The 13581-nt window shown below is 39.3% G+C and overlaps 1 protein-coding gene across 13 annotated transcripts in view; it reads left to right on the top strand.

The window, feature by feature from the left end:
* The window catches only part of fcho2 (FCH and mu domain containing endocytic adaptor 2), a 58996-nt gene that overhangs the window by 3418 nt on the left and 41997 nt on the right, over positions 1 to 13581 (top strand). For all 13 annotated transcript variants that reach the window (XM_029125003.2, XM_010899290.5, XM_029125002.2 and 10 more), the window contains exon 2: positions 12965 to 13056. In XM_029125003.2, coding sequence (XP_028980836.2) covers positions 12965 to 13056 — 92 coding nt within the window. The remainder of the gene's footprint in view (positions 1 to 12964; positions 13057 to 13581) is intronic.

Below are 13581 nucleotides of genomic sequence, written 5' to 3'. Positions count from 1 at the left end.
CAATAAACCTAGGTGCCCTCAAAAACAGAATGTTTTCAATTGTGCCTTGTACAGTAATATAAAAGTATATGCAGAGTTGTAGAAAAAGGTATTGCGATGCATACCAACTCATCTGTTTTATAGGGTTGGGGGTGTTATGTTTTGGGCATGTACAGTATGGTTATCAATAGAAATTGTGGATGTAACTGCTGACCGAAACCTCTTGTCTACTCAAATACAACCCTGTGCTTAAAATGATTGGGTGCCGCTTCATCATGCAACCGGACAATTACCACAAAAACACGATGTAATTGATACCACTGAGTTTTTTTAGGCCCCAATAATGGAATGTTCTTGACTGGCCAAGTCAGTCACCTGAACTGAATCCAACAGAGCATGCCATTCACATGCAGAAGACAAGATTGTAGTGAAAAAGGCCCTTAAAACAACCAAACTGAAGATGGCTACTGTAAACCTGGCGGAACATCACTAGGACATATACCTAGTGTCTGGTAATGTCTATGGGTCCACATACTTCTGGCAATCATTAATTCAAAGAATAAGCAACCAATTATTAAACCTGACCATTGTACATATTGTTAATCTCCAAAATGGGTATTATTTCTAAATAGCTAAATCCTTATGGATGAAAATGTGCCATGTGTGCTCAGGTACAGGCCCCAACAGGACAGTGAGAACAGAGATCTGCTGTGGCGTTAAAATGCCGTACTCAACACCACAAAAATATCCCTTAACCCGAAAAGGTTAAAGAGACATTTTACTTGTTTTATTGTGTTTGTAGGTCTTTTTGCAGGACCGCGCAAGCGGGGCCGGACAAGAAGAGCGAATGCCTCTGAGTGAGTGACTTACAGTTTCCCCATTGTTAAATAGCGCGATGTTTAGTGATGCAGTGTGCCTCACAGGTGGCCAGGTATTGAATCCGGCCTGGGACAAAGCGAATTAGGATTAGTTAAGGATAAACTAAAACCTCACTGGCTACAAGCTTCTGTGGCTACATATGGTAAGCCAAAAGTAAAACCGTTATGTCGCGATGGACAAACTGCAACTACATTGTCAGTCTTGAAACACGCTGCTCTCTCACCCGGGAAAAACAGTTTTGAGTGAGGGCAATGAAACACATTTCTCTCTCCCAACTGATCCACTTGACAGAAAATTAAGATGTTACACCACTCTACACACCGAGTTTGCTGCCAGCTGAGTCTATACTCTTGCAGCTCTCTTTTTGCTGGACTGAGTGCAGTTTTTTTTAATGTTGTGATGGACGAACTGCAACTGACATGTCTAATATCATAAATCGCTTGAAGTGTTGGACTGTTCGTCTTGAAACTCTGCTCTCATACAGGAAGAGCAGGTTAGAGTGAGGGCAACAAAACATATTGCTTTCCCCCAACTAATGAGCTTGATAGAACTTTGTGAAGCAATACATTAACTATGTGAAAAAGGAACAACAAAAATATTATGGTGATTGACAAACAAGTAGTATCTGTATAGAGTTGTATACAGACAATTAGTCTTTATATTTCTGTTCTTCTAAACTGTTTTAATAGAACTAGTGAATATAGTTGTCTGAAATCAAACCATTATGAAAGTCCAAAATTACTATTTGATGGTCATTGTTTTCTTTATCGGTAAAGCTAGCCATCTACAGTAATTGGTTACTAATTCGACACGTTTAAATGTACATTTTTGATTTGCAAATGGCGTTCCAAATGCCAGGTTTCAGATTAGCACAGGAACAGAGTATTGGCCACTTCTCACAACAAAGCTGACATTGGCCCATAAATAGCTACTCCTCAAACCCCCTCCCCTGTTCACCACAATCACTTCTATTCGGGCCCGGCCAAACTAGGCTTGCCTAGTTGTTTTTTTGTTGTTTTTTTTGTCAGCACCAGGTTGTTGAAATGTGAACCTGCAGTGCGGTTAGCGCTGATCCTGATCCGGGCGCTTCACTGGTGTTTCCCAATCCTGTTCCTGGCACTCCAAAGTCTGAACATGTTGTTGGGTTTGCCATTGACTCACACCCCTGACTGATTCCTAGGCTAATGCTACGTTCATTGGTCAAGTGTGCGAGTGTGAGGGCAAAAACTGGCTAGTATAGAGATGCACTGCCCTACACAAATATGCTCATAGGCCTCTTTGTTAGGGTCACGTATCTAGCATTTTGTTGGACCCCCTTTCGCCTTCAAGAAATAGTCAAGGTGCGCATTCAGAGAAGCCCTTCTACACACCACAGTTGTTAAACAATTATTTGAGACTTTGTGTCCTGTCTGTCAGCTTGAACCAATCCATTTTTGCCCGCAGAACTGCCGCTCACTCACTTTTTTGTTTATAGCGCCGTTCTCTAAAAACTCGAGACTAGTGTGTGAAAGTGGAAGGAGGTCAGCTGTTTCTGAGATGCCGGAACCACCGCGTCCCCGCACCAAAGTCGCTTTGATCATTGCATCTTCGTAGATTCTTAAGTTTGGTCGAACAATCACTTAACAGACCATGTCTGCCTGCTTAATATTTTGACTTGATTCACTGTCTGACTACTTACATTAAACGTGCAGGTGTGACCAATAAATTGTCCGGTGAGTGAATATCTTCCCTGACTCTAACTCCTTGCTTTCTCTCATCCCTCCATTCACATGCCTTGAATTTCAAATGTCGACACAACAGCATCTCTTCCCTCAGCTGAACAAACAAGTGCTTTAGGAATGAGGGAAACAGACAGTTTAGTGTTTCTGCGTGTTGCATCACTCCCCATGTCACCGCTAGGCTTAGTTTTTAATGGGATTTGTTACTGATACACAGCAGAGACCACTGTTTTTAATAAATCTCTTCCCATTCTGATTTGAATATTTTTCTACCCAGAAGTAAATCGTATAGTACAGTTGCAGCGGTTTTTTCAGCAGTGAAGTATTACTGTTTGTATTCTACTGAATTGCCTGTGTGACATTTCTCTGCAAGCATAATGCATTGTATTTCTGTACTGTGGAGCCATTCATTGTTTTATGAGAAAATAAGATGGCAGTGGGATTTGCAGACCAGCCCATGGACAGGTTTCCCTGTCCAGTAGGAGTAAGCTTTAGCCCAGTAGTAGTGAACTGGATTGTACTGATTGTATTCTTTTGGCCTCTTTGGGATATTATTTATTTTCACAGTTGTGGCTAGTGATGAATCATGGAGTAGCCTCCGTAAATGATAGCCATGTTCTGTTCTTACAAATGCAATTATGAAACTAGATGTCTTCTGGTCTAGTGGCTAATGTGCTGTTTCGTCTGGCTGCAAATGTACATTTTCTCCTTTGTAATATCAAATCAATATATTTTCAGTCCAGAGCTGTGAGAGTTATGCTCTGATTTGCTCTGTTTTGTTTTCCTCTGTTTTCACTTGCCAGATTCATGCTATTTGTCATTTTATGCATTTCGTGCTTGGCTCAAATGGGGAGATTGATGCAAACTGGCTATTTCCACAGAAAATCTAATTTAGCATAGTTTGTTAAAACCAAATGGAATATACTCTAATGTTAGTTGCTTATGACCCACATATTGTAGCCAAGACAAGTCACAGGAAACCTTGTTAAAACTAAATTATGATTTACTATTTGACTGAAATTAACATGAATTTGTGTTAATTAAAGTTAACATTTTTGCTGTTTCCATACAGAGGGTTTACCGCACACATCGCTGCATGTCTGGAGATTAAGATGGCCATTGTAATATGTAGATTTTATGGTAATCTAACCACTTTGTTGTGTGCTTTGGGTCATTGATTACAGTAAGTTCCACTTTTGTGTCGGCCTCCTGGCAGAAGCAACCAGTTTTGGGCTAAAATAACCTGGGAATGGATTTATAATGTTGCTGATTTTAACAAGGGCCCCAGGATTTGTGGAAGCTGCATGACTTGAAAGAACCATTGTCATATTTTAGGTATTGTGTTTTTTCTGCTCATGCATGGTCATGTTGATGCCAAAATTACTTTTTACATTAGTTTCTCTTTTATTATTAAATAACATTTCAATGGCTTTTGGGTCAATTTTTATTTGTAGATTTTTAATCAATCAAATATAACCCTTTTTAAAAATTATCTACTTTATTTTAAAAGCTTTTTTTGATTTTTCTACGGACGTTTTACGGATGCTTGGAGCTCTTCGAATCTGACATTGTGAGAATCTCCAGTTTCTCTTCACATGTGGATCGATTGATATGCTTGCGCCACCCCCTACGCATGTTATCTCTCACTGGGGTGCGGGCAGTCTTACCAGGCCACTTACTGCCAGGCCAAGAGTAATGACTGGTCTTGAATTTCACAATGTGTGGTTGGAATATTAATCAGTCAGCCCCAGAGCCTGAGTCAATGAGTCTCCAAATGGGACACTGGATGTTAAGAGCTGTCCATGCTCACTGGTTTTATAGTGTAACAGAAATGAGTGGTTAGCACCAAAGTATGGGTGCTTCTCACATTCACAATCACAAAAGGTTTTCCATTGTTCAGGACGTGTGCTTCTTTTCTTTGTAACTCACTATGGCGCCCAGACTTTCCTGTGTTTGTTTTTATTTAGCTTTTGTATTCAATTTCTTTTAATATTGCTGCATTCCACAAGCACAGAATGGTAGCCCTTCCTGTTTAGAGTTTCATTTTGTCTTTGACTCTGTCTCACTCCTTTTCTCTGTCTGTCCTCTCCCCATGATATCTCTTCATTGCAGTGACTCATGTCTGTCATAGTCTACGTTAAGTTGGGGGCCGAGGACAGAATAAGCAGCTGTTAGCCCAGGATATGTAATGTGTTTTGTGAGAGACCCATGTGATGAGGCTTAAGTCACACTATTGATATAATATAGTCCCTGGGCCAGTCAAAGAGCCGAAGCCACCGTATTTCCTATACCGAGTCTGAACACCCTAATTTGACCACACCGTTAATTCTATACACTACTGTTCAAAAGTTTGGGGTCACTTCGACATTTCCTTATTTTCCATGACAACATACATGAAATGAGTTTGAATAAGAACTTTTGCAAAATGAATAGTAAATACAGTGGATGTAAAAAGTCTACACACCCCTGTTAAAATGCCAGGTTTCTGTGATGTTAAAGAATGAGACAAAGATAAATCATGTCTAAACTTTTTCCACCTTTAATGTGACCTATTATGTGAACAATTCAATTGAAAAACAAACTGAAATCTTCGAGGGGGAAAAATAAAAAAACTCACAATAACCTGGTTGCATAAGTGTGCACACCCTTAAAATAATACTTTGTTGAAGCACCTTTTGATTTTATTACAGCACTCAGTCTTTTTGGGTAGGAGTCTATTAGCATGGCACATCTTGACGTGGCAATATTTGCCCACTCTTCTTTGCAAAAGTGCTCCAAATCTGTCATTGCGAGGACATCTCCTGTGCACAGGCCTCTTCAGATCACCCCACAGATGTTCAATTGGATTCAGGTCTGGGCCATTCCAAAACGTTAATCTTCTTCTGGTGAAGCCATGCTTTTGTGGATTTGGATGTGTGCTTTGGGTCGTTGTCAAGCTGAAAGGTGAACTTCCTCTTCTTTTTCAGTTTTCTAACAGATGCCTGAAGGTTTTGTGCCAAAACTGCCTGGTATTTGGGACTGTTCATAATTCCCTCCACCCTGACTAAGCCCCTGGTTCCAGCTGAAGAAAAAGAGCTCCAAAGCATGATGCTGCCACCACCATGCTTCACTGTGGTTATGGTGTTCTTTGGGTGATGTGCAGTGTTGTTTTTGCGCCAAACATACCTTTTGGAATTATGGCCAAAAAGTTCAACCTAGGTTTCATCAGACCATAACACATTTTCCATAGTGCTTTTGGGAGACTTGTTTTTGCAAACTTCAGCCGGGCTTGGATGTTTTTCTTTAAGAAAAGGCTTCCGTATTGCCACCCTACCCCATAGCCCATTCATATGAAGAATACAGGAGATTGTTGTCACATAGCCAGTACTTTCCAGAAATTCATGCAGATCCTTTAATGTTGCTTTAGGCCTCTTGGAAGCCTCCCTGAACAGTTTTCTTCTCGTCTTTTCATCTGTTTTGGAGGGACGTCCAGTTCTTGGTAATGTCTCTGTTGTGCCATATTTTCTCCACTTGATGATGACTGTCTTCACTGTGTTCCATGGTATATCTAATGCTTTGGAAATTATTTTGTAAGTTCCTCCAGACTGATATCTTTCAACAATGAGATCCCTCTGATGCTTTGGAAGCTCTCTGTGGACCATGGCTTTTGCTCTGAGATGCAACTAAGAAATTATCAGGAAAATCCTACTACAACAGCTGAACTTTATTTGTGATTAATCAGAGTCACTTTAAATGATGGCGGTGTGTAATGACTTCTATTTAACATAGAGTTTGAATGTGGTTTGTTAATTCTGAACAGAGCCCCACACATCCCCAGTTATAATAGGGTGTGCACACTTATGCAACCAGGTTATTGTAAGGTTTATCTTTTTCATTTTTTCCCCTCGAAGATTTCTTTTGTTTTTCAATTAAATTGTTCACATTATAGGTCACATTGAAAGTTGAAAAAGTTCTGACATGATTTATCTTTTTCTCATTCTTTTACATCACAAAAACCTGGCATGTTACCAGGGGTGTATAGACATTTTATATCCACTGTATAGTAATTTACAAGATTAGAATAATGCTTTTTTAAATTTAAATAATTGTCCTTCAAACTTGGCTTTCGTCAAAGAATCCTCCATTTGCAACAATTACAGCCTTGCAGACCTTTGACATTATAGTTGTCAATTTGAGGAGGTATTCTGAAGAGATTTTACCCCATGCCTTCTGAAGTACTTCTCACAAGTTGGATTGGCTTAATTGGCACTTCTTACGTACAATACGGTCAAGCTGCTCCCACAACAGCTTAATAGGTTTGAGATCCGGTGGCTGTGCTGGGCACAGTGGCGTTTCTAGAAAATGTATGTCTGGTGCATGGATGCAAAAGAGCGTTGGACAGCTCCGCAGGATATTATAGGTGCAGATCATTTCCTGAAACTAATTTGCTTCTTATTTTCAGTTTAAACCCAGTTTAGAATTGTTTTGTACCAATGCACCATTATGTGATTTCGCAATGTTATTATTTGAAGCGTGTGTTCTTACTAATTTTGTACGTTGATTTTTCTCATTTCCATCCATACTTCCTAATTAGTATATGCACATTAAGACACATGGCTAGAAATCTGTTTTCCTATTGCATCTTAACGTTCGAGGAGGGCGGGGGGTGGATCCGTGATTTGGAGCATAGACTAGTGTAAAGAGGATGTACGCTGGCAAAACAAACCGCTGACTATGGTCCTGTTCAGGAAAGAAACCAGGAAATGGCTGTTGGATGTAAGTTGGAGGGGTTGAACACCACAGCTGGTGCTGTACAGTTAGAGGGCGGGGAGGCCCTGGTGAAGTTCAATGATGGGGTACAACATGGATTTAGAGTTTGTGTCCTGGGAAGACATGGTCCACTATTAATCTCATTGCTTTTGTTTTCCAAACCCAGTTTTATCAGTTTTATGTGTTGCTTTCAGTGTCAGTAATGAAAGTGGTATAGTATCCTGGAATGTATGGATTGTGTTGTTGTTTAATGTAGTAGGAATATTTAACCTTCGGAGAGTTGGAGAAAGTGAAGTGGTCTGAATACTTTATGAAGCATTGTGTTATTGTGTAATTATTTCTGCCTTCTATTGGATCGCCTTAGGCGCAGGGACAGGCCTTAGGCGCAGGGACAGGCCTTAGGCGCAGGGACAGGCCTTAGGCGCAGGGACAGGCCTTAGGCGCAGGGACAGGCCTTAGGCGCAGGGACAGGCCTTAGGCGCAGGGACAGGCCTTAGGCGCAGGGACAGGCCTTAGGCGCAGGGACAGGCCTTAGGCGCAGGGACAGGCCTTAGGCGCAGGGACAGGCCTTAGGCGCAGGGACAGGCCTTAGGCGCAGGGACAGGCCTTAGGCGGGAGTTTCTTGGTTCTGTGTTGTGTAGTCCTAAGGTTTTCTAATGGGTAGGAGTATGGCTTTTGTAAAAACAGAAAAAACTGAGAATGAAAATGTTTGCACAAAGTTGCTTTAAATGTCTGCTAAATTACTGAAATACAGCTCTGGAAAAAATTAAGTGACCACTCCACCTTTTTCTTTCCTTTCCAAAAAAGTTGGAAAGGAAGGTTTTGAGTGAGGAACAGAAGGTTTAAAATGAAGAGACCACTGCAAATTGAACACTTCTGTTCCTCACTCAAAACTTTCCTTTTCAACTTTTTTGGAAAGGAAAGAAAAAGGTGCCGTGGTCTCCTAATTTTTTCCAGAGCTGTATCTTCAAAAAAGGGCTACAATGTACAGCCCCTTTTCCAAAAAAGTTGTGACACTGCGGAAAATGCATATTAAAAACAGAATGCAAGGATGTGCAGTTCATTTAAACTCTATATTCAATAGAAAATAGTTTCAAAGACAACATATCAGATGTTGAAACAGAGACATTTTATTGTTTGCTGAAAAATATTATGCCCATTTTGAATTTGATGCCAGTAACATGTATATGTTGTTTTTATTTGCATTTTACGCAGTGTCCTAACTTTTTTGGAAATGTAAATTAGGTCAGGAAATCTATTCCACTAAAGAACTTTGGTGTATTAAACTGATTACATGGTGGAATGGGAACGAAGCGGACTGATTCACGGAAGGAAAAGTTGGAAAGGATATTCACCTTTAAACTTAACTTGGACAATGCTTTTCTCAGAATGTCAGCATTTTTTACAGTGACATTTTGTTTTACACAGACTATTTTAATGACTGGGTATTTTCCTCCATATCCAGTAAAACATTTAGAAATCATAGGACATTTTTTGCATAGACCTTGTTTTGTCGGGTACCAAAGTACAGGTTAACATATTGTTAAATGGAGTAGTCATGTTTAGTACATGGCATTCTCATGTGGATTCAGGGTGTGGTTGAGACGTCCTCTGATGTCCTGAGGGGAGATCTCTGTTCAGGCCAGGAGTCTGTTTAAGAGCTCCTCCACTGCCAAAACGTTTGCCATTATGGTACCTGCTCCCAGCTATGCTGACTTCACCAAATTCAAGATGAGCACAGTCTGCTGCAAGTACCTTCTTGAGAAGGCTGTGGAGCGGTGGAACATTAAATTCCTCCTTGGAGGCAAGGAGTACTTGATGAGGGCTTATTTTAGGCTGCCTGGTGTGGTGTTCGATGAGTAGGCGGGTAAGAGGCCCATCACTTTCTGCTGCCAGACTAATCGATTTTCTTTCTCTCTATCACTGTCTGTGTGGGAGAAAGTGGACTGCTGAGGATAATGAAATAGGAACCCATTTGTCATCCAAAACATGAGGACCTCAGTTGTTTCCCGCCAGAATGACCGATAACACCATTGACTTTTTTTTTTTAATAGAAATTTGAACATTGGAACACTTGGCTTTTACACTGCACTGACATACACTGAGAAATACCCAATTATATAATATTGTCATCAGTGCCTCGTTGTATTTATAGTCAGCTATGGGATTAGGTTATTTGTACTTGAAGAAAAGACAAAGAAATGACTCCAGAAATACAGGTGGGAAGATGATGGTTGAATGTGTGTCCTGACCTTCAGTGGTCCATGAAGGTCCCATGGCCCTGATCATAAGAATAATGCTGATAACCCTGACATCATGAACATAGTTGCAATGGTGGTGAACTCAGTGATATTACTGACCTGTTGCCAATTAACCAAATTGGTAGTGAGATGTTTCACCAGTCTTTTGTTGCCCCTGTCCCAGCTTTTTTGAAATCTGTTTCTGGCATCTAATTTGAAGTGGGCATATGTTTTTCAAGAAACAATAACATTTCTCAGTTTCAACATTTGATATGTTGTTTTTGTACTATTCCCTATTGAATTTAGGGTTAAAATGATTTGCACATCATTCCATTCTGTTTGTCATTTTACACAAGGTCCCAACTGTTTTGGAACTGGGGTTGTAGTTACGCTACTACTCTATTTTAATTCTTATATTTTTATGTTTTTGTTAACATTTTGGAGAATTTTATTTTCAATATGTGTTTTCATGTAGCCTGGCAGGTACATTACGGCACTTGAAATGCATGTGGATTTGATTCCCTCAGGGGGAAGGTAAAAAGAAAAATATGTGTAATAAGTTACCAGGTGAGAGAAAACAATAAGTTAATTGATGAGAGCATTTGGTTTTAAATGCCTTTGACATTATGGAAAATGTTGTTTAGATTCATCACAAGCATCACAATTAAATCCAACTTTGTATTAAAACATTTTATCCACTGTTTTGTTTAATGTAGTAGGTATTTTAATTACTATTTAAAACATTTAAAAACAATGTAATTGTGTAATGTTGTCTAGTATGAAGCAGTCTGTAATGTTAAATTATCTCTAGCCTATCTTGAGTTGAATTACACAATTATTGCTTCTACAAGCACAGTAAAACAAACTCAATCTATTAGGCTACTTATGGAATTTTAACCTTTATTTAAACAGTAAATATTAATCTATTTTTCAAGAGTGACCTGGCCAAGATAGGCAGTAGCAAGTCATTAACTGTAGCATTACAAACAGACAGCATAAAACAAATAGAAGCAATTTAAAAAAAACACAGAAATCACTACCATTCTTCACAAAACATCAAATTGAAAACATTGACAGGTGACGTTATCAGCATCAGTTATGATTTAAAACCACCAATGGGGACAAATTCTTCCATTTCATAACCCCTTTGTAAGGCATTCTAAGCCGATGGGACAGAGTACATAAAAGCCAATTTTCCTTACTAAATAAAAATAGATACATTGATAAAATAATTTATTTATTATTTAAAATAAATAATATAAATGAAAATGCACATCAGAAAGTAGCAAACCCAGGATGGCTTTGTAAATAACAGTATGCCTGTGACTTGGTAAAGGCTGTCAATTGGTCACTGAACAATGAGCGGAAGCATCCATGTATACAAATATATCACCATTATCCAGTATGGTCATAAAGGTAGCTGATGCAAGCCTCCTTTTAACTTCAAAAGAAAAACTGACTTTTTTTCTAAAATCTGATTCCAACTTCAGCTCCAGTTATTTTGCAAGTTGCTGAATATGCAATGAAAAGATTGGTCATCATCAGTTAATATTCAAAGTTATTTATATGAAGTTGCAGCCTCAGTCTCATTACTCTGACAGGTAGTAATAAGAGGAAGATCCAGTGGTCTGTTTCTTCCTTTTGGAAAACACCATCAGTTTGGTTTTGTCCGCATTGAGAACAAGCTTAAATTGACACAAAGTGTGTAGAACTGCATTAAAAGCAGTTTGTAAGTTCTGAAAGGCTTCTGTGAGATTCTAGGCACCACAAGTTGAAGTTGAGCATCTTGCACATTTTTGTCTAGATTATCTATATAAATAGTGAATTATAGTTGTCCAAGTACTGAGCCCTGGGGAACACCATTCAAAACAGACAATTTGTCTGATGCAAACCCATTAAATGGAGTGCACTGAGTTCAATCAGAGAGCTAGTTAGCGAACCATTCAGAAAGACCTGTGCTTGACAATCTCTGCTTTAGTACAGCATGATCAGCAGTTTTGAAAGCCTTAGAGAGATCAACAGAAACTAGCTGTTTTTTTTATCAAGAGCAGTTGTCATATCATTTTGAAATCTTCATGGCTGCTGTGACTGTGCTATGGTTCCTGAAGTCTGAACAGTACATAGGTGAAATAGAATGTGTATAAAAACTCTTACCTGTTCACTAACAATGGTTTCAAGTAATTTAAGCGATGAATCTCCCCATTTTAGAAGCAGTATAACAAATGCAGACTTCCAGATCCTTGGTATTTCATTACATTCCAGGGTAAGATTGAAGAGAGATGTAAGTGGTTCAGCAATAAAATCAGCTGCCAGTTTCACGAAACAGGGATAAAGAAGATCAGGGAGCCGCAGGCGTTCTCTGATCTGAGGATATTAGGTGAAGAACAAAAGAAATAACTTTGTTGGAAATGTACTAATTTGTCTTTGTTTTGTAAAATTATTTGTGTACAATAAAGAATATGCACATTTCTTTATCATGCTCCTATTATTGGTAAAACCCTGAATGTGGACTATTGATGTGAATGTTCTATTTTAAGAGATTTTAGTTTCCTTGGTTAATCAGTGCCACAGGCCACAGTTATTATAATCCCATTATTTTCCATTGACTTTTTGACCCAGAATTCAGAAACCCGTTTTAATATCCCAGTAATGGTAATGCCCACGGACATAAAACAAAGGCTGCTGTACTCCTGGGAGTCTGTCGAATCGTGACTCAGCTGTAAAGCCAATATTTATTTTGCCCTTCTAGTGCCCCATCTTCTCTGTTTCCAGTAGCTCTGCTTTGACAGCCTGGTTTCTTCTTTTTTTGTATCTGAAAGTTTAGCGATGTGACCACTTTATTAAAGTATTTTGCCAAATACCCCTTTAAACTAGCCAAACATCAGACAGTTTGACACATGTCCTCAACATATGAATTATTGAGTGGCTGCTTATGCATTTTTTAAAAGTGGTGGTGCAACAGGACACCCATCTCCAGAGTAGTGATGGTTACTGCCTCACAACACACTGGATCGAACACTTCAACCCAGCTCCGTCCACTTACTTACAATTGAATCCATTGGGATTGCGGAAACATTGTTTGGACCTTTTCAGGAGGGTTTTGTAGGGACCGTCGCTCTTTGTAAAGCCTGGTGCCTGTAAGGCTGCTTTAGGGCACAGTAGGGCTTGAACAGCATGGCCCGGATGACCATGGTGGACCAGTCGAGGCTGTTGCGAATGCAGCTAACTGCCATGCAGACCATGAGGATCCTGATAGTGGAGAATGCCAGTGCGGTAATGCTTGGGGGAAAGACATCTCCTTATCAAGGATCACTGTTTTTATATCCGCAATGGATTTAGCGTCTGCTAGTATTTTGTGTTTACTATCTACCCTAATGATCTCTGTTCTTTCTACCCCAGGGTGAAAAAAACAATGGATTTGATGTTCTCTACCATAACATGAAGCATGGCCAAATCTCCTCCAAGGAGCTGACCGATTTCATCAGAGAAAGGTATGTTTTTGGCAGCCTTGTTCTGGATGGCTCTGTGTTGGGTTGTTGGTTAATCGCTATGGTTATAATTTGGCTGTGGAATTTGGGTTTTTACTTCTACTTTTCCTTATTTTGAGGTTTTAACACAGTTTGGTTGTCATCAAATCAGTTTTGAATTTCTTTTCGAAAGTTAACCAAACAGGTTTTTGAAAGGTTTTCTCTTCAGTCTAGGCCTTTTTTCTTAAACCACAGGTGTCTTTATTGTTCCAGTTTAATGGTTATGCAAATCTTGTCTTTAGGGGGATTTTTCTTTTCTCAGTCATTTACATGCTATGGCAGGGGTGGAGATTTTATCTTTAAACATTTTATTTTTTAAACAATTTGTCGGTTGAAACCAATCTGCTGGTCAGACAAATAGTCATTATTTGAAATGATAAAGTTCCACTCTTATTTTTCCATCTACTTTATTTCTCGTTTTCATTCAGGTGTGTCCTGGAAGCTTCCTCTAGTTTTTCAAGGATGTGTGGGATTATATATAATTAAAAT

This window comes from Esox lucius, chromosome 14 (assembly GCF_011004845.1).
Source record: "Esox lucius isolate fEsoLuc1 chromosome 14, fEsoLuc1.pri, whole genome shotgun sequence".
NCBI classification, from domain to species: Eukaryota; Metazoa; Chordata; class Actinopteri; order Esociformes; family Esocidae; genus Esox; species Esox lucius.
Note: the sequence above shows the minus strand (reverse complement) of the source record. Positions and strands in the feature narration are given on the sequence as shown.